The 21,375-nt window shown below is 40.7% G+C and overlaps 1 protein-coding gene across 4 annotated transcripts in view; it reads left to right on the top strand.

The window, feature by feature from the left end:
• The first annotated feature begins 859 nt into the window (after positions 1-859).
• The window catches only part of itgb1.S (integrin subunit beta 1 S homeolog), a 34,063-nt gene continuing 13,547 nt past the window's right edge, over positions 860-21,375 (top strand). For 2 of the 4 annotated variants that reach the window (XM_041567111.1, XM_041567110.1), the window contains exons 1-6: positions 860-1,615; positions 10,858-10,956; positions 15,244-15,313; positions 17,158-17,243; positions 20,407-20,623; positions 20,723-20,893. In XM_041567111.1, the coding sequence (XP_041423045.1) occupies positions 1,367-1,615; positions 10,858-10,956; positions 15,244-15,313; positions 17,158-17,243; positions 20,407-20,623; positions 20,723-20,893 (892 nt within the window). In that variant the 5' untranslated portion in view covers positions 860-1,366. 4 annotated transcript variants of the gene reach the window in all.

Consider the following 21,375-nt stretch of genomic DNA (forward strand, 5'->3'; position numbering starts at 1 on the left):
AAATGGATGCCTAGGTGCTGGGACTTCAAAAACAATAATGTTAAAGTAACAAGAAGAGTCCGCACACACAGGACTTCGGTGAGAAAAAAATTGTCGTTTATTCAACGTTTTGGCTCAGTCACATGAGCCTTCCTGAGGACGGAACGAAACGTTGAATAAACGACAATTTTTTTCTCACCTACGTCCTGTGTGTGCGGACTCTTCTTGTTACTTTATATATGTGTATATATATATATATATATATATATATATATATATATATATATATATAGTATACTTTATACTTACCCCTCGGCGCAGATTCTGACATCGGAGTTCCATGCAGCCATCTACCAGATCTTCGTGTCTTTTTCCGGCGCTTCGGCAGATTTCGCAAACTGGCAAATTGCTTCAACTGCCCATGCGCCAGCATGCCAATCTCCTACTCATCTTACCGAAGACCCGGAAGGTGGCGGCGTGGAACTCCAATGTCAGAATCTGCGCCAAGGGGTAAGTATAAAGTATTTCCCCGGGGGGCAGTTAGGCTGGGGGGAGGGGGGGTCTATGTGAGGTGGGGGGGTATGGGTTTTTTTGTTAAAGGGTTGAATTCTCCTTTAATACTTACTGGAGGCAAACCCAACCTATTGGGTTTATTTAATGTTTACATGATTTTCTAGTAGACTTAAGACAGGGGTGCCCAAGATTTTACCAGTCAATCTGGTAGACCTCAGAAAAAAATGTTTGCGTGTAAACAAGACAAGAATCAATGGCAAGTACATAACTTTTTTTTAATTACTTATATGAGATATGCATCACAACTTGCCACCCCCCAACAATTCTCCCTTTCCTTGTCCTTTAACTTACCTGTATGTTTTTGGTGAGACATGGACAGGACACACTTTCCTTGGCAATGTGAACATGGGGGCTGCCATAGTATTTATTGGCCTGGAGCGGGTGCGCTAAAAAGGGACACTGCATTCTGTCTGTCCTTTGTGGAACAACCTTAGATTGTAAGCTCTGGGGGCAGGGGCTGATTGGGAAGATGGCTGCAGAATGGCAACACTGTTAAGTAAATCTAGAAAAACAATTATGGAAAAACAGATCCTGCACTAGTTTCCCTATTCTATTCAGCAAAGGAGCTGCAGCTGCTGACCTTGCTTCTATAGTTATTGTATTATATAGTAATAGTGAATTGTATTGCACTGGAGGAGAGCGACACGTTTTCCCTGGATGGGAAGCCTGTGCAGCTACAGTAACAGTGACAACTATAAGGCACCGAACCCCGAACTGTCCCAGACTCATGCCCAGCCCCCATCTCCCCCATTCAGCGCGCTCCCACGTGGCCAGGCTGTCCCGTCCTCCCACATCCTGACGTCACCGGCCTGGAATGCGCTTCCTGCGGCGCTTATTGCTTTGGCTGTGCGCGTCCGCGTGTGCTGGGGGCGCGCTTGTGGTGCGTCAGCGCTGGTTGGGCGCTACTCGGGAGGGGACCGTTACAGAGAGGGGACACTTCTTCATTCAGCGCGCAGATCCGCTTGGGCTCGGAGGCCGCAATCTGAAGAAGCGTTTTAAGTGTCTGGGATTCAGCCCGTCTCGGGCACCAATGCACCGCCTGGATCCAAGGGCCGCGTTTAAGGTGAGCTGCTTCCAATTGTACCCGCCTTCTTCTGCCCAATCTCTGGCCGCCGTCCCAGACTGCTCTTATGGCTGCTGCCCACTTAGCTGAGACCTCTCTGTGCCTGGGGCATTGCTGCTCCTGATCTGCCTGTGGGGAATCCATAGAGCTCCTCTCGTAGTGTCTCTGCCAAACAAATCCCTCACTGGAGGGACGCTGGGACTATTGTTGGACAGGGATAGACGTGAGGCTGTGCAGCTGTTGTGAAGTGACCGGCTGGGGATTGTGGGACTTGTAGTCCATTGCGACTAAAGCTTTTCTGTTGTGGGTTGACTGGGGAGGGTTTGACCTTGCTTTGTGGCAGCAGCTTCTTATAAACTTTCCTTGTGGTGAGATCCCACCCTGCTAAGGCCACAGCCATCTCTCTGCCCAGGGTTGCCACTAGCCAGGTCTCATTTTCAAAATCGGCTACAAAACCAGCCCAAAAGTAGCCCAAAAATAGCACATGGGCAGTGAAAAAGGGGAGGTATTGGCACCCCATAAGACACTAAAACATATACAATTTCAATAAATATTAGTAAAATAGGGTCACCCTATAGACATTTTGGTGGCCACTGCCAGTAGATTTTTGCCCCAAAATTGTCTGAAATTGAGAAAAGTCACCAGAAAAGGCGTGAATGCTTAAAAAGGACTGGAGAGGGGGGTACAGAGCCCAACATCTGGTTACTCCTGACTTCTACACTAGTCCCACTGCATGCTGGGTATTGTAGTCTTATATTAAACTTGGTCGTCTGCAAATTGTTAAACAAAAACAACATTACCCATCATGCAGTAAGAGACACAGGCTTGGCACATTAGGACAACAAAAAACTTTCCAGAACAAACTAGCCAAAGGCCCAAAAAGTAGACCAAATATGTACTTTGGGTAGTTCGTACTTTGAAAACCCGCCTGGGCTTTAAATTAGTAGCCCTGTTAGGCTGGAAACCCGTCAACCTGGCAACCCTGTTCCTGCCCCTCTTCCTATATACGTTCTGGGTGTATAAGGGGATTGGGGCTGTCTGTGTGAGGGAATTGGGGTTGTGTGTGTGTGAGGGAATTGGGGTTGGTTGTGTGTGTGCATGGGAATTGGGGTTGTGTGTGTGTGTGATCGAATTGGGGTTGTGTGTGTGTGTGAGGGAATTGGGGTTGTGTGTGAGGGAATTGGGGTTGTTTGTGTGTGAGGGAATTGGGGTTGTTTGTGTGTGAGGGAATTGGGGTTGTGTGTGTGTGAGGGAATTGGGGTTGTGTGTGTGTGAGGGAATTGGGGTTGTGTGTGAGGGAATTGGGGTTGTGTGTGTGAGGGAATTGGGGTTGTGTGTGTGAGGGAATTGGGGTTGTGTGTGTGTGGGAATTGGGGTTGTGTGTGTGGGAATTGGGGTTGTGTGTGTGGGAATTGGGGTTGTGTGTGTGTGGGAATTGGGGTTGTGTGTGATCGAATCGTGCGTGTGTGAGGGAATTGGGATTGTGTGTGTGATCGAAGTGTGTGTATTGGGCTTGTGTGTGTGTGTGTTGGGGTTGTGTGTGTATTGGGGTTGTGGGTGGGAATTGGGGCTGTGTGTGTGTGTGAGAATTGGGGCTATGGCTGGAAGTGTAACCCCCCCCCAACAGAGTCAGCAGGGAGTTTCCCCGCAGGAATGTGCACAGAGGGAGGCACAGAGAGGACATCCTGGGAGTGGCGAGGGGGGAGCAGTCTCCTTCTCTCTCTGTTTATTTTTAACAGTAGAACATTACCATAACCATGGATATTATTAACCAGGGCCCAGTCGTCAGACACTGTCCCCTTTCCGTGTCTGTTCCGTAGGGGACCAGGGAGTTGTGTAGCGTGTCAGTTTAATAGAGCACTTGTACTGATTGCTTTGGCTGCTCACCTCTAACAGAGCTGGCGGCCCCTGGCCTGGATAATGGTTTGGCTGACATTGAAGGCATTTATATTGTGTTATGAGCCCGTGCTCATATGTGTGTCTAGCTCAAGGCTTCTCAGCCTTTATGACCTCACTTTTCTTTTTGTTTTATTTATTTGAAGCCCAAGCAGTGCTTCACCCAAAAAATGTGTAAAGTGCCCCAAAAACACAATAGACTTGCCTAGTGAACGACTGAAGACTGGGGTAGATGCCTTTACCCTCCACTCCCCCCAACTAGAAGGCCTACTGGGGCAAAGATGAACCCCACTTCTCCACAATATTAAAGGGGGTGCCATTATCCACCACCATCCAGCCAGAAGGCTTTCAAGGGTGGATGAGAACAACTGGACCTCCCAATACTGTACTTCGTTTGATCTTGGCCAAAAAACCTGTATGACCCCTACAGTAGATGGACAGCAATTGCCATTTCCTCCCAGCAGGAGTGTTTAGTCTTATTTGCACCTTAATTGCACTTTAATGTCACCTACACGTTACCCACAAGGTTTTACCTACTCACTGAAAGTGCCTTCCTTAGTTCTACATGGACACTGTCTACATTTTATTTGGTTTTGCATTAGAGGCCCCTTTTCCCTGAAAGTGGCAAATTACCAGTCTAAGCTTTAATAAGAGCCATGCTGATTGGCTCTTTAAATGTATATAGGTTGCACCCAATCAGATTTGTGCTACTAACTTGGGCACACGTCTTGTATGCTGATTGGAGCAGTAGAAGGACCATAGTTATGGTCCTGAGTAATTCTCCTGAATATTCTGAAATATTTATCCTTTGTGATGTCATCATTTCTCTGTTTAGTGATGTCACTCTTGCATTCTAAAATAATGTACCCCCTGTTGTAAAATAATGTACTCCCTGTTGTATAATATGAGGATCAGAGACGGGAGATTTGTCACTGCGACATTCCTCTATAGGTTAATAATCCGTTTTGGATTGTCTCCATGCAGAACCTGTGAGGTCCATGTTCTATTAGGTCCATATTTTGCAGAAGTATATATGTGTATGTGACATCTCCAGCTGTGATTTCTGTTTCCTGTACTAAATAGACTCCTTCCTGCCTGTGTCTGTCTGTAGTCTGACCAAGCAGTCACGGTTTTATGCTCCATTAAAGGGGAACGCTACCCAAACACTGCATTTTGCATAAATAATCAACTTTCGAATACACATTCCTCTCAATGAATTTGTAAATGTAATTGCGATCTAAACCAGTATCTGGTTTGTTTAAAGGGGTTGTTCAACTTTTATTATGAAGTAGAGTGATATTCTGAGACCGTTTGCAATTGGTTTTTGTGTTTTATTGTGTTTTTTGAGTTATTTTGCTTTTTATTCAGCAGCTTTCCAGTTTGCAATTTCAGCAATTGGGTTGTTAGGGTCCAAATTACCCTAGCACCCCTCATTGGTTTTAATAAGAGACTGGAATATGGATAGGAGAGGCCTAAGTAGAAAGATGAGTAATAAAAAGTGCCTACAATAATTAGCCTTACAGAGCAGTTGCTTTTTGGATGGGGTCATTCGTTTTCCGAAGTCACCCAAAGTTTCCTCATGAGGCGACTTCGGAAAACGAATTGCCGCATGTTATTAGCGCCGGCGATTTTTCATTTTAGCCAGTCCAGAGTGAGGGAAGGCATTTGGGGAGATTGGTCACCGCAAAGACGAGGCGATTAGTCGCCAGGCGACTAAATCTTCCCAAAACGCCCAGTATGACCTTACCCTAAGGTTGAAGAAGACACACAGAGCTACTAGTAGCAACTATTGGTAGCAGTTACTTGTCACAACTACAAAATAGACAATTGTGATAAGTGGCTTTGCTAAGACGCTACATGTGTTTTAGAAGATTCAATTCTTAGTATTGCAGGGCATTTGTAGCCACAAAAATTAGCAGCTACCAGTAGCTTTGTGTCTCTTCGCCCTTAGGGCAGTGGCCAACGGGGAGCTTTGTCGTCTGCGATAAAAGTGCACAACTGTGTGAGACAAATCTCCCGAATATGCCTCTCCATTGGAAATAAGTGAAATCGCCAGTGTTAAAACCAATACATCACTTCGTTCTTTCGCAGTTGCCTGTGGAGAAAACTCTGCGACTTTGTGATATGTAGGTTTTTTTTCACCTGTACTCTCCCCATTGGCCATTGCCCTTACAAATAAAGGTGGCCATACACAATCAGATCAGCTCGTTTGGCGATCTTTCCCCGATATGCCAACCAAGGGTCGGGTTAATCCGAATGTTTGGTCCAATGCCAAACAATCGGATTATAACGGAAAAGAGGCACCGACATGGCAAGGACAATTAACTAGTAAATGCAGTCCTCGATCACATAGGAAAATCAAACCGTCCCAATCAGTATCTGCCCTATTTTCGGCCAGAGATTGATTGGTGAGACCCGTTGGAAGCCCCCATACATGTGCATGATAATTTATAACATAAATGATAACCTCACCCCCACAAATCCCACTGTTTGTTCTAACACTTGATAGTTATGGCCTTAGATAAGAGTTGTGTCAGCACCTGCCCAAGATTCCATTCCACCTGCCCAGATTTCCGCTCCCCCAAGGTGTTTTTTTTTTTTTGCTTCTTTGTTTTCAAGCAGCACGAGCCCAGATAGGAAAAAATGTAAAAACCTCCGCCCCTCAGGCCTTACTAAATTGCAGGGATTGTTTTCAATCACCCAGCCTGATTTACTGGGCTTGTGCTTCATATTGCACAACAGACTTTAATCAAAATCAAATCTTTGTTTTATATCCAAAATAATTGCTCGGAGCTTTGTGGGTGCTGTCCATGTATCCTTTATGCGTAGGTTGTTTGCACTACTGGCCTAAGGTCATACTGCTTCCCCCTGTCTTCCGCCTGCTAGAATGAAAAATCGCCTGCGGCACGGCACTTGCGGCTCTTCGTTTTCCGAAGTTGCCTCACGAGGAAACTTGGGGCGACTTCGGAAAACAAAGTGCCACGAGTGCCATGCCGCAGGCGATTTTACTTTCTAAAAGGGGGAAGCAGTTTGGGGGAGATTAGTCGCCAGCCGACTAAATTTCCCCAAATCTCCCGGTGTGACCTTACCCTAAGCAACTGAAACAAGGCACACAGGGAACTTTTAAAGGGAATGTCAACCCTAAAAACAATCTTTTGCCTAATAAAAGAAAACGTAACTCTAAGCAAGTTTGCATTATACGTTCATTACAAATGTTTTTTTAAGTTATTTGTATATATGTATTGCTATTAAAAGCAGTGTTTGTGCCTTTCTAACCTTTGCCCTGTCTCAGACTCTGACTGTTGATACAATGTAAAACAAGGCAACTGATTAACAGACCAGTCTTTTCTGGGGAACGAAGACTTTTGCAACATTGTTTAAAAAGTAACAACCAGGAGTTAAGCAAATTCTGCTTTCAATGGGAATTTAATTATTCTTGCAAATAACTTTAAATGGGCTGTTCACACTTTTTGTTGTTTTCAGATTGTTCTTCCAAATAGACTTTTTTTTTCAATTGCTTTCCAATTTTTCCCCCGCAAAATCTTAAATTTAAAGTTCCTGTCTCTAGTGTTTCATTCTGGCAGCTCTGTGATCCAGGCGCAGACTCTGTAATGTTACAATTTTGCAACATTTAGTTGATACATTTCTCAGCAGTATCTGTGGAATATTAGCAACTGTTGTATCAATTCTAACAGCTGCCTTTAAAGGGGAACTCCACAAAAACATAACTTAAGCTTTTTGAAAAGTAAACCTAATTTCAAGCAACTTTGCAATATACATCAATTAAAAAATATGCAGAGTTTTCATGATTTTTAATGGGTTTCTGACAGTTCCCTAAGCCTAGCCCCCTGCTCTCCTGTTGATCTATATGACTACTTTGCTGAGCTGGCTGACTACTGTTACTTTGTATCAACAGCCATCTGTCCTCAGCCTGCTTCCTCCAAACCCCACAATTCCCTGCACATGTGATTTCAATAAGGAACAGAACATCATAGTGCAATGCATTGTGGGTTATGTAGTTCCTGCATGCTGTCTGTAAGCTGTGGAGAAGTTGTTACAACATCAGTGTTAGTCCCTCCTTCCCTTCCAGGATTTCAAATGATGCAGAAAGAGAAGAACTGTTAAACAGCTGGATTTCAGTATAGAAAATGGCATTTATTCATACTTTTTAAAGAAACAGGTAACTGTGAGGAGTATATTAGGGGATTCTGTGTTATGTGGGCCTCTTTATCAAATTTTGGTTTGGAAGCCGGAGTTCCCCTTTAATGAAACTCGGGGATTCAGCTCAGCAGGGACAAAGATATGAAATGTATCAACTAAATGTATCAATTTAGAACAGTTTAGAGAGTCGGCGACCCCACCTCCCACAACTGCTTTAAAAAGGTGAAAATTTAAGACTTGCGCTTCAAAATTAGAAAAACTATCACACACAGAAAATAGAAAAAGCACTGAACATTTATATTGGAAAGTTACTTAATCTGTTGAGCTAATGATATATCAGTGCAGTTGTATAATCACCTGCCAGATTCATTGAATAGTGCTCCGTGTGTCTCCTCATTTATTTATAGATTGTAAGCTCTAGAGGACAGAGACCTCTTCTCTTGCCTGTTTAACACTTATCACTTAGTCTTTAATGCCTTGTATTTAGTGGAATTTATCTTTAATACCTTGTATTTAGTTAATTTTTTTCTATCAATGTATTGTTCTGCTGTACAGTGTTGCGTATATAAGTAGTGTTCTATAAATAAAGTAGAATCCCCATTTTATGTTTTTCAGAAAAAAATGGTGTAAAATCTGGGAAAATTTTAAATCTCGGAAATATTTTATGCATAATACATAATTGGGACCACAAAATAATTATGTAAAATGAGGGAAAACTTTAAACCGGGGGATGTAAACTTAATGTTTCACTGTAAATCTATACATATCGGTAGAGGCAAACCTCATGGCATCCCCTCTCTGCTGTACACTCAAAAAACAATGTTTTCATAATGTACTGTGAATTTATTTTTTAAGGGCAGGGGCACACGGGCATATTCGGGAGATTTAGTCGCCTGGCCACTAATCGCCTCTTCTGTGGGGCGACAATCTCCCCGAACTGCCTTCCGCCTGCTAAAATGAAAAATCGCCTGCGACAATGCACTCGTGGTGCTTTGATTTCCGAAGTCGCCCGAAGTTTCCTCGTGAGGCGCTCAGATGCAGTTGCACTGCAGACTTTCAGCTTTAATTCAGTGGGTTGAACAAAAAAAGATTGTGTTAAAAAAGTCTTAATTTCCTCACATTTTTATGCAATCACTTCATTTCAGGGGCTCAAAAGTAGTTGGACCAGGGGCTCAAAAGTAATTGGACACTGACTAAAAGGCTATTTCATGTGCAGGTGTGGGCAATTCCTTTGTTATGTCATTATCAATGAAGCAGATAAAAGCCCTGGAGTTGATTTGAGGGGGCGGTCAAAGGAGCTCTCCATGCAGGTGAAACAAGCCATCCTTAAAGGGATCCTGTCATCGGAAAACATGTTTTTTTCCAAAACGCATCAGTTAATAGTGCTGCTCCGGCAGAATTCTGCACTGAAATTTATTTCTCAAAAGAGGAAACAGATTTTTTTATATTCAATTTTGAAATCTGACATGGGGCTAGACATTTTGTCAATTTCCCAGCTGCCCCTGGTCATGTGACTTGTGCCTGCACTTCAGGAGAGAAATGCTTTCTGGCAGGCTGCTGTTTTTCCTTCTCAGTGTAACTGAATGTGTCTCAGTGAGACATGGGTTTTTACTATTGAGTGTTGTTCTTAGATCTACCAGGCAGCTGTTATCTTGTGTTAGGGAGCTGCTATCTGGTTACCTTTCCATTGTTCTTTTGTTTGGCTGCTGGGGGGGAAAAGGGAGGGGGTGATATCACTCCAACTTGCAGTACAGCAGTAAAGAGTGATTGAAGTTTATCAGAGCACAAGTCACATGACTTGGGGCAGCTGGGAAATTGACAATATGTCTAGCCCCATGTCAGATTTCAAAATTGAATATAAAAAAATCTGTTTGCTCTTTTGAGAAATGGATTTCAATGCAGAATTCTGCTGGAGCAGCACTATGAACTGATTCATTTTGAAAAAAAAAAAAAAATTCCCATGACAGTATCCCTTTAAGCTGCAAAAACAGAAAAAACCCATCCGATAAATTGCTACAATATTAGCAACATCTATAGTTTAGTACATCCTTAGAAAGAAAAAAAGAAAGCTATGGTGAACGCAGCAACGCAAAAAGACTTGAATGGAATATATTCTTGAATGGCCAAGTCAGTGACCTGATCTGAACCCAGTTGAGCTGCATTTCACTTGTTGAAGACTAAACTTCAGACAGAAAGGCCCACAAACAAAGAGCAAGTGAAAGCCGCTGCAGTAAAGGCCTGGCAGAGCATTAAATAGGAGGAAATTCAGAATCTGGTGATGTCCATGAGTTCAAGACTTCAGGCTGTCATGGCCAGCAAAGAGTTTTCAACCAAGTATTGAAAATGAAAATTTTATTTTCAGTATATTTCATTTGTCCGATTACTTGTGAGCCCCTGAAATGAAGTGATTGTGTTAAAAAAAGGTTTTAGTTCCTGTACATTTTTACATTTTGTTCAACCCACTGAATTAAAGCTGAAAGTCTGCAGTTCAACTGCATCGGAGTTGTTTCATTTAAAATTCATTGTGATAATGTACAGAACCAAAATTAGAAAAAAGTTGTCTCTGTCCAAATATTTATGGGCCTAAGTGTATATATAATTTTTTGTTTGTTTTGACACTTTATAAAGAATCAGAGTATATGTAGGGGGTTATTTATTTAAGTTAGAATGTTGAAAACCCGAAAAAGTTTTTTACTATAAAATCCAAATCTTGGTGGGGGAAAAAAAACTCGGGATTTATTAAATCCGGCATCTCAGACCTGCCAAGGTTGTATACAAGTCAATGTTAGAGGTCCCTATACTATGTGGTCTGCGCTGCAATAAGCCCGAAGATCCGTCTATTTCTGACTTTTTGGGCACAAATCCTAAAAATTCAGTCTTTTCTGGAAAAAGCCCCAAAATAACAAGATTCAGGGCAAAAACTCACGATTTGAACATACGATTTGCATTTTTGCTAATGTTTTATCAAGTTTGTCCCCGATCAGATTTAAATTGTGTTTTTTAATAATAAGGTCCAATCGTGGATTCTAGTTTGGTCTGACTTTTTTATTATTTAAATACTTTTATTTAAATTTGGATTTTGATAAATAAGCCCCGTAATGTTGGGGATGGCTCCAGTGGAGCTTATCAAAGGTGCCTATTCCATATACTCCTCACTATGGACTTTTTTTTTTTTTTATCTGCAGCCAAGTAACCTGCCTGTATCTTTTTGGAGTGTGGGAGTAAAGCAGTGGAAGCCTATGCTAGCACAGAGAGAACATTTAAACTCCTTACATAGTGCCCAGGTCAGAATCAAATTGATGACCCCAATGCTTAAAGGGATACTGTCATGGGAAAAAACATTTTTTTCAAAATGAATCAGTTAATAGTGCTGCTCCGGCAGAAATTATATTCAATTTTAAAATCTGACATGGGGCTAGACATTTTGTCAATTTCCCAGCTGCCCCCAGTCATGTGACTTGTGCCTGCACTTTAGGAGAGAAATGCTTTCTGGCAGGCTGCTGTTTTTCCTTCTCAATGTAACTGAATGTGTCTCAGTGGGACATGGGTTTTTACTATTGAGTGTTGTTCTTAGATCTACCAGGCAGCTGTTATCTTGTGTTAGGGAGCTGTTATCTGGTTACCTTCCCATTGTTCTTTTGTTTGGCTGATGGGGGGGGGGGAAAGGGAGGGGGGTGATATCACTCTAACTTGCAGTAAAGAGTGATTGAAGTTTATTAGAGCACAAGTCACATGACTTGGGGCAGCTGGGAAATTGACAATATGTCTAGCCCCAGGTCAGATTTCAAAATTGAATATAAAAAAATCTGTTTGCTCTTTTGAGAAATGTATTTCAGTGAAGAATTCTGCTGGAGCAGCACTATTAACGGATTCATTTTGAAAAAAAAATTTTTTCCCATGACAGTATCCCTTTAAAGGCAGCAGTACAGGTATGCGATCAATTATCTGGAAAACCGTTATCCAGAAAGCTCCAAATTACAGAAAGGCAGTTTCCCATAGACTCCATTTTATCCAAATAATCCAAATGTTAAAAACGGATTTCCTTTTTCTGTGTAATAATAAAACAGTAGCTTGTACTTGATCTAAACTAAGATATATTTAATCCTTATTGGAAGCAAAACCAGCCGATTGGGTTTGTTTAATGTTTACATCATTTTCTAGTAGACTTAACATATGGAGATCCAAATTACGGAGAGATCTGTTATCCGGAAAACCCCAGGTCCCGAGCATTCTGGATAACAGGTCCCATACCTGTACTTATGTTCGCATTTTCTGTATATTTCCAGGTTTTTAATTCTATCCAGTTACCTTACTTTGGTTTCCGCTTTGGCATGTTTCTAATATTTTCCACTGATGTACAGTGGAACCATTAACCCTTTCCCACCGAAACCAAAGAAATGAACCCACTCAATGCAGAGGAAACGGTGGAAGTAATGAAAGTAGTTGGCACGAGCGATTTATGCGGCTGCTGTAGAATCTGGGTGCTGCTTCTCCCCTATACAATAATGAGGGCTATTGGTAGACAGTGTGGCATTAGAAGGGTTAATGTGTGTGTGCCAGAGGAACTGACGAGTGCACAAAAGCGGCAGTTCTGCGGGGAGACCTGCTGTCCATATAAGGCCTCTGAGCTCTTCTCTCTGTTGCTTATGAAAGTGGCTGTTCCACCCACCGTTAGTCCCGGAGCTTGGGATATTTCACTTTGTGTTTATACTGACACTGCCTCTGCTGCACGTTCTGCTCGCAGCTTTACCAAAAATGGAGACCTGTTTGTAACCAAGGATTGTCAGCTAATTTTACACTAACCACAACTGTCTAGTGCAGTCATTCTGCAGGGCAGCGGAACTGCACATTGGGAAGGTTGCGTTCCATTTTAGCATGGCCTAATCTTTGGCAGCTTTTCAGTCTATCTTTATGTATGTGTGATTTTTTTCATACTACCCCTCTTCCAGCTTGCAGTTGGTTTTTGGGGGGTGAGCTTGGTCATTGCCCATAGCAGCCTGGAATTCCAGACTAGAGTGCTGCTGAACCAAAAGCTCGATCATTCAAAAACTGCAGCAAATAGGGAACTTCAATTGCAAATTGTATCGGAATATCACAATTACTTTATACCAGGGGTTCACTTAAAGGAGAACTAAACTCTAAAAATTATTATGGTGAAAAATGCCATATTTTATATACTGAAATTATTGCACCAGCTTAACGTTTTAGCTTGTCAATAGCAGCAATGATCCAGGACTTCAAACTTGTCACAGGGGGTCACCATCTTGGAAAGTGTCTGTGACACTCATGCTCAGTGGGCTCTGAGCAGCTGTTGAGAAGCTAAGCTTAGGGGTCATCGCAAATTATCAAGCAAAAAAAAAAAGAGGTTGGTCTTTAATATAAGCTGATGCTACAGGGTTGATTATTAAATTCTGATGCTAATTGCACTGGTTTCTGTGCTGCCATGCAGTAATTATATATAACTACTATCAGCCTTCTATTGGGACATTTCTATTCTATGTGTACTATATATTGTGAGTGGGTCCCTAAGCTCAGTAAGTGACAGCAGCACAGAGCATGTGCAGTGAATCAGCAGAAAAGAAGATGGGGAGCTACTGGGGCATCTTTGGAGACAGATTTTTACTGCTAAAAGGCAGTAAAAAGGCATTTTGAAAAAAAAAAATTCGTAGGTATAGAACGAAAAATAAACACCAAGGCAAATAAAACTTTTAAATTGCAAAGCCTTTATTAAGAGAGAACTTACCAAGACTCCACTTCCTGTCCTCTTCTAAAACGGCGAAAGGGCGACCATCCATGCAGCGGTGTTCAACTTCTCCTCCCTGGCTATTCTAGTAACAGTATGTGAAGGAGGCAGAGGTCCGCTCTGCTTCGCTTCCCCTATTCCCAGCAGTCGGACTTTGAATCCAGCCTTTCCTCGTCCGGCGAGGAGGAGGAGGGCAGCCTCTGCCTCTCCAGCAGCAAGTGTTGTCTGCAGGCGCACCGATCTGCTGAAGAATATCCCCAGGACTACGGTGCTCAAGCGCATGGCCAAACCACTTGTTCCCATGATGTGCCCACCTGAGTGTGCCTGGGGCTGGCAGTCCCCGCTGCTGCAGGAGAAGGCGGTGATTTTAGACGAATTTTTAAAAACATTTTTTTAATGTTACTGGTCCTTTAATAGAAAGTTAAAGAGAAACTGTAATGGGAAAACGTTTTTTTAAAAATGTTAATAGTGCTGCTCCAGCATAATTCTGCAAATTCAAACAGATTTTTTTATATTTAATATTGAAATCTGACATGGTGCTAAACATATTGTCAGTTTCCCAGATGCCCTCAGTCATGTGACTTGTGCTCTGATAAACTTCAGTCACTCTACTGCTGTACTGCCAGTTGGAGTGATATCACCCCCTCCCCCCAAGAGCCTAACAACAATGGGAGGGTAACCAGATAACTGCTCCCTAATGCAAGATAACCGTTTCCTAACACAAGATAACAGCTTCCTGGTAGATCGAAGACCGGCACTCAATAGTAAAATCCAGGTCCCACTGAGACACATTCAGTTACATTGGATAGGAGAAACAACAGCCTGCCAGAAAGCAGCTCCATCCTAAAGTGTTGGCTCTTTCTGAAAGCACATGACCAGGCAAATTGACCTGAGATCCACCTACACACCAATATTACAACTAAAAAAAAAAAAACACTTGGTTCAGGAATTAAATTTGATATTGAAGAGTGAATTATTTGCAGTGTAATTTAGAGATAAAAACTGCACCATAAAAATCATGCACAGTCTCTTTTGGACACCCCCCCCCCCCCCAAATCAACTCCAGGACTTTTATCTGCTTCATTGATGATAAAATAATGAAGGAATTTCCAACACCTGCCCATGAAATAGCCTTTGAGTCAATGGTCCAATTACTTTTGAGCCCCTGAAATGAAGAGATTGTGTTAAAAAAAAGGCTTTAGTTCTGTCAGAGCTCAACAACATCTGAGCATCTGTGCCAGCTCATTGGCTTTATTGCTTCTCCTAGATACACTGCACTAGGAATATCTATGGGTTGCTCATAGTAAAATGATTGCTCACTTTAGTAACAGACAATAACAATGTTTTGCATTTTTTATGCATCACACAGAAAGTCTGTTTTGGAAGTTCAGAACCTTTCTAGCTGAGCCCAACTGAATGAGCTCATATCGAAAACAGTCGTTTATTTTCCTTTTAAGGTGCAGCTGCCCAAAGTCATTTTGCTAAATGACCAATGAAAGGTTCCATTTTCCTAAAATCTCAACAAAACCTTTTATGTAGCCACTTAACCTAAGGTAGTCCTTTCTCCTCTTGCTTTGAATTCTGCACTTCACGTCTGTATTTTGGAGAGTTCTGGTTTTCATCAACTGTCATAAGTGTATGGCCACCTGTTTAGGGGTCCCAAGAAGCTGCAGGAGGTATATTCACCTTGCTCATATAGATGAGCATTAGAATCTTGTCAGCTACAGGCCTTGTTATAGTTTGATTTATTTGTGAGATCCCTCATGTGTATTATTAACCCTAAGGTTTAATAGCTAATTATCTTGTTTGTTTGTTTTTTTACTTTCAGATGGCCCGTTATCCAGTATTCACGTTTGTATTTCTTATTTGTCTGGTTTTGTGCACAAACGCCCAGCAAGGTAAGAGACTTCCACCTATTTATACGCTTTTTAATTTATTTGTGCTTAGTATAGAGGACCTACATAGCCATGACATAGTTTTTCTCTGAAAGTTGGGGGGAAACTTATTTCACCTTTGTTTGGACTTGCCATAATCATCTCCTTCTCATGATGATATCATATTTTCGGGCTTTATTAAACCCCAAGGATCCAAAAAGTCAGAATCTGAAAATCTGGCATCTCAGCCCTGCTGAGGTTGTATATAAGTCAATGGGAGAATCCTTGTCCTATTTGGAAGTTTCTCTGGGCTGTGCTGAATTTAGCCAGAAAATCGGACTTATTTCGGACTTTTCGTGCAAAAACCCCAAATCACGAAAAAAACGTACGATATGGGAAAACCTCCAAAAATAGTAGTATTCGATTTTTCATATGATTTTTTTGTATGGTTTTCCCTGAACCGATTAATTTGTGATCAGGTCCCATGCGACTGTTCACAAAGTGTTGCCCCTTTAAGAGTAATAGGAGGGTATTGCGGGGCGTACGGAGATTTATAGGGTAACAAAGCTGCAACATTGACATTTTCAGAACAAAAAGTTGTGATGATTAAGGGGTAGATTTATCTAGGGTCGAATTGAAAATTCGAAATTCTAATTTTTTCATGGTCAAAACTGTTAAATTCAACTTGGGAGTTATTCAGATTTCATTCGAGTTTTTTTAGATTAGATTTTTCAGATTTATGATACTCTGGCCCTTTAGTAACTCAAATTCGACTAATCGCCGCCTAAAACCTGCCGAATTGCTGTATAAGTCAATGGGAGAGGTCCAGGGATCAGTTTGAGTTGTTTGCAGCCTTCCTGACATTTGAATCATGTTTTTAAAATTAGAGTTTTCGGGTTAACTCCATTCAAAAATACGATTTCTTGAATAAATTTCAATTGCTGGAATTTCTAATTTATGGGTGTTTAGGGGAGTTTTTAAAAACTCACATGAATTCGAAATTTGACCTTGGATAATTGTGCCTCTTAGGGGCAGATGTATCAAGGGTCAAATATCTAGGGTTAATTAACCCTCGATATTCGACTGCCGAATTAAAATCCTTTGACTTTGAATGTCGAAGTCGAAGGATTTTGCTCAATTCATAATCGTTCGATTGAAGAAATAATCGTTTGATCGAATGATTAAATCCTTCGAATCTAACGAAGGATTATCCTTCAATCAGAAAATTGTTAGCAAGCCTATGGGGACCTTCCCCATAGGCTAACATTGGCCTTGGTAGGTTTTAGGTGGCGAACTAGGGGGTCAAAGAAATTTTTAAAGAGACAGTACTTCGACTATCAAATAGTCGAACGATTTTTAGTTTGAATCGTTCTATTCGAAGGTCGTAGTCGAAGGTCAAAGTAGCCAACTCGATGGTCAAAGTAGCCAAAGAAAAAACATTCGAAATTCGAACTATTTTTCCTCTATTCCTTCACTCGAACTTAGTGAATGGGCCCCTTAATGTCCGTATTCAAGCAGCTTCCTCTTCAGTGCAATAAGAATCCCTCTCAATCTGCAGATTCTGGCTGAAAACGAGGACAAGCGAGTTTCCAGGCAACAATAGTTGGCCAAATAATCAGGGCTAAAACTGCAATCTGAGCCAGTAGTACCTTCACTAAATCTAAACACATGTCTATGCCTATTTAATATATATATTGCACAAAGCCAAGTGGAAATTAAAAAATAAAGGTAGACCCAGTGTAACTATGCCGTGCCTACAGAAGGCATCTTGGGGTGGTAAGAATGGTTTATTGAGGTGTTGTATTTAATTTTGGTTTGTGGACATTACATTTTGACAGATGATGTTTTTCCAAATCTATTTATTATAGGTGGAACTGAATGTTTGAAAGCAAATGCCAAATCATGTGGAGAATGTATTCAGGCTGGGCCCAACTGTGGCTGGTGCACTAAAGTGGTGAGTTTTTTTTTTTTGCCAGATTATTTTGTAAATTGATTATTTCCAAGAGCTCATTAGTCAAAGATAAGCATGGTAGCCATTAATGGGGGTTCATGATAGGCACTTAGGGGCTTATGTGTTGAAAAAATGAAAGTGCTTTAAAGTAATACGAATATAATGCAGTGTTGCTCTGCACTGGTTTGCTTCAGACTGAATGAGTTTCATTAACACTGCCATATACAGTCCATTCTCTCAAATTACTTAAGTCCTCTCTAGTGACGAAAACTAGTGAAAAAAACTTTTTTTTTATTAGCTACAGTTCTCCCCAACAGGGCCGCAGTGATCTAATATTAGCCCATGAGTCCGTACACAGGGAGGCACATTTATCAACGGTTGAATTTTAAATTCATGTTTTTTTAACTCTAATGAATTTGAATATACTCAAAATTCGATTGGAAGGTTATTTAAGAAAAAAAATCATATCTAAAACTCACACTAATTTTACCAGCTTGAAAACTCGAATCAAATTAGAATCAAATTAGACTCAAGTTCAAGTTTTCTTTCTCCTAAAAAAAACTTGAATGTCAGGAATTCCATTAACACGCCCAAATCTGTCCCTGGACCTTGGCAGGTTTTAGGTGGCGATATTTGAATTCTAATTTTTAATGTGCCAGACTTTGAAAAATCTAGAAATTCAAATGGAGTTTGGATAATTCACCGTTCGAATTTGAGAGTTATATCCATAAAAAATAAATCGAAAATTCAAATTTTCAATATCGACCCTTAATAAATCTGCCTCTTAGTCTTGTATACTGATTGCTGAGGTTACACTCGATAAGGCAAGATTTAGGGGCAGATTTACTACGGTCGAATTTCAAATTACAAAAAACGTCGAAATTCGACCATCGAATTAAAAAAATTTGAATATCGAATTCAACGTTTTTTTCAACAAATTTGGCAATCCTGCGATCGAATAAATCGAACGATTCGAAGGATTTCAGCGATCGATCGAATGATTTTTATTTGATGTGTAAAGACTTAGAAAATGATCGTAGAAGGTCCCCATAGGCTAACATAGCACTTCGGCAGGTTTAACTCGGCGAAGTATTGAAGGCGAAGTTTTTAAAGAGACAGTACTTCGATTATCGAATGGTCGAATATTCAAACAATTTTTACTTCGAATCGAAGTCGTAGTATCCTATTTGATGGTCGAAGTATCCAAAAAATTACTTTGAATTTCGCATTTTTCTACTTCGAAAATTCCCTCTAATTCACTTCGACCCTTAGTAAATCTGCCCCTTAATTGGGTGATTATTAGTTTTCTGTAATGGAAGCTTGAGCTGCTCCTTGCAAGCAACATTCCACTGGAAGAAAATGACTGTGCCACAAAAGTGCATTTGATTGGGTGGGGGGACGACTATTAAAAGGCTTAGAGCTGTTGGTAATAGGAGGTGGCTCAAAAGCCCACTGCCCTAATACCAATTAAGAAGGGGCATGAAAATTTATTTTGCTGCTGCTTTTAAAGTGGGCATGTCGCACAGACAACAGAGTGTATAATAATAATAATTCTTCTTTTCAAGTTAAACAAAAAATGTCAGCTGTCAATCACATATTGCCTGCCCCGCCTCTGTCCCCTTAAGACAAAGCTATCCCTTTCAATTTCCATTCGGAACTTCCTCGGTGACACTGTCCTCATATGCCCTCACTGTCTATAACTGCGTAGCCTGTGTGTTGCCATTCGGTCCCCCATTCTGGTGTAAACACAAGATTTTGGAATGATAAACAACTCCAGTGTCCACAACATTGCACCTCCCTGATGTGCTTCTGAAATCCCAGACTGAAGAAAAGCAAAATTTAAATTATTTATATAGTCTAAGTAAAGTTTCTTTTGCTCGACTAATACGATAGAAGATTTGGAAATGTTTTTTTTTTGGGGAGTACAGGTATGGAATCCGATATCTGGAAACCCGTTATCCAGAAACCTCCGATTTACAGAAAGGCCTTGACAAAGCTTATTAGCGAAACGCGTCGGCAGAGCCTCTCTTCATAATAATTTGATTTTATATGTTGCTCAGATCCTAATAATCACTTCATTACTTTGGAAAAATTTTTAACTGAATTTGAATAGTTATAGCTTGGTCCAGGGAACCACATTCAATTTCTTTTATTCTCTGTTATTTATATGGCACTGGTGGATTTGTGTTTTTTTAGGATATTTTAGCTCTTTCAAAGAGATAGGTCATGTAATTTACGAGACCACAGTCCTCTGTGTACTACTTTCTCCCCGTGTGGGGTCCCAGGGCTTAGAAAAGCAATAGGCAGCGGTTTCTTTGGGACTTCTCCACCTCTACACTATTTTCTTTTTCCTACTTTATTTTCCTTGAATGACGGTCCTCGTTCCCTTTTTTTTAACAAAATTTGTTAATGAATTACCTCTTGATTATATAATGCACTTGCATAAATTCTCTATTTTGAATTGCACTTGCACTTTATAACTTATTGAAATCTTGAATCTATTGTCTACAATAGACACAGAATCTATTGTCTACAAAAACACAGCATAAATGTAATATTAAGTCAGGCAACTCTATGCTTTTCTGAACTTGTTGTTTGTTAATTGCTTAATATTTAATTAAATTATTAGAAGGTTTTTAAATTAACCAAGCAAGTATTTTCATTATCAGCATAAGCACTTTATTTTTATTAATTGATTGGTTCACGGTATAATTTAGATACTAATTCATTTATTTCATTTTTAAAACGATAGAAGATTTTGATTTTTTTTTTTTTTTTGGGAGTACAGGTATGGGATCCGATATCCGGAATCCCGTTATCCAGAAAGGCCGTCTTCCTTAGACTGCATTTTATGCAAATAATCCACGATGATTTCCCCTTTCTCTGTAATAATAAAACAGTAGCTTGTACTTGATCCCAACTTAGATATAATTATTGGAGGCAAACACTCCTATCGGGTTTAATTATGATTTTCTAGTAGACTTGAGGTATGAAAATCCAAATGACTGAAAGATCCGTTATCTGGAACATCCCAGGTCTGGAGCATTCTGGATAGCAGATCCCATACCAGTACCACATTTAAAACCTTTTTTCTTTTGTTACAATATAGTGTATTTGAGTTAGCAGAATAGTTTATATACCTTCATATCTCTGTGATTGATCTTAGGACTTCTTACAAGAAGGAGAGCCCACGTCGGCCCGTTGTGATGATTTGGCTGCTCTGAAAACCAAGGGCTGCCCTGAAGATGACATCCAAAACCCCAGGGGACGTAAGCAAAAGCTAAAAGACATCCCAATAACAAGCAAAGGTAAAGGAGAGCGTATGGACCCTGCAAACATCACCCAGCTCCGACCCCAACAACTGGTATTCGAATTGCGATCAGGTAAGCGCCTAAATCTAATCTAAAGACAGGGCACATTTATTTCACCTCTTCAACATCATCTTCAACTGCATTTGTACTTGGTTTTTTTGTTTTTATCAGGGGAACCCCAGACATTTAATTTGACATTCAGAAGGGCAGAAGACTATCCAATCGACCTGTACTATCTTATGGACCTCTCCTTTTCTATGAAAGACGACTTGGAGAATGTTAAAAGCCTTGGAACGGCTCTTATGACAGAAATGGAGAAAATCACTTCAGATTTCCGGATAGGTACATTTATTTCCGTTCCCTTGCGATATTGGCACCTGGTAGTCTAAAGTCACTGGTCCTATTTCTATACCGAATACTTTAAACCCAGCGCTGGCAGTTGGGTGAAGTTATATTTCTGACTAGGGTATAGATCTGAAGATATATAAATTTTTGCCCTGTAATCTTTTGCTTATAGGCTATTACCACTTAGGCTAGTATTTTGCTCTCCATGTTGTTTTTAAAGGAGAACTAAACCCTAAAAATGAATATGGCTAAAAATGGCAATTTCTAGTCTATGTGTACTGTATATTGTGAGTGGGTCCCTAAGCTCAGTAAGTGACAGCAGCACAGAGCATGTGCAGTGAATCAGCAGAAAAGAAGATGGGGAGCTACTGGGGCATCTTTGGAGACACAGATCTTTACTGCTAAAGGACTGTGGTTGCCTTGGCTGGTACAGAAGCACAAAATATAATGTACAATATTTTAAGCCTACATCATTAGTT

The sequence above is a fragment of the Xenopus laevis genome, chromosome 6S, assembly GCF_017654675.1.
Source record: "Xenopus laevis strain J_2021 chromosome 6S, Xenopus_laevis_v10.1, whole genome shotgun sequence".
In the NCBI taxonomy this organism is placed as follows: Eukaryota; Metazoa; Chordata; class Amphibia; order Anura; family Pipidae; genus Xenopus; species Xenopus laevis.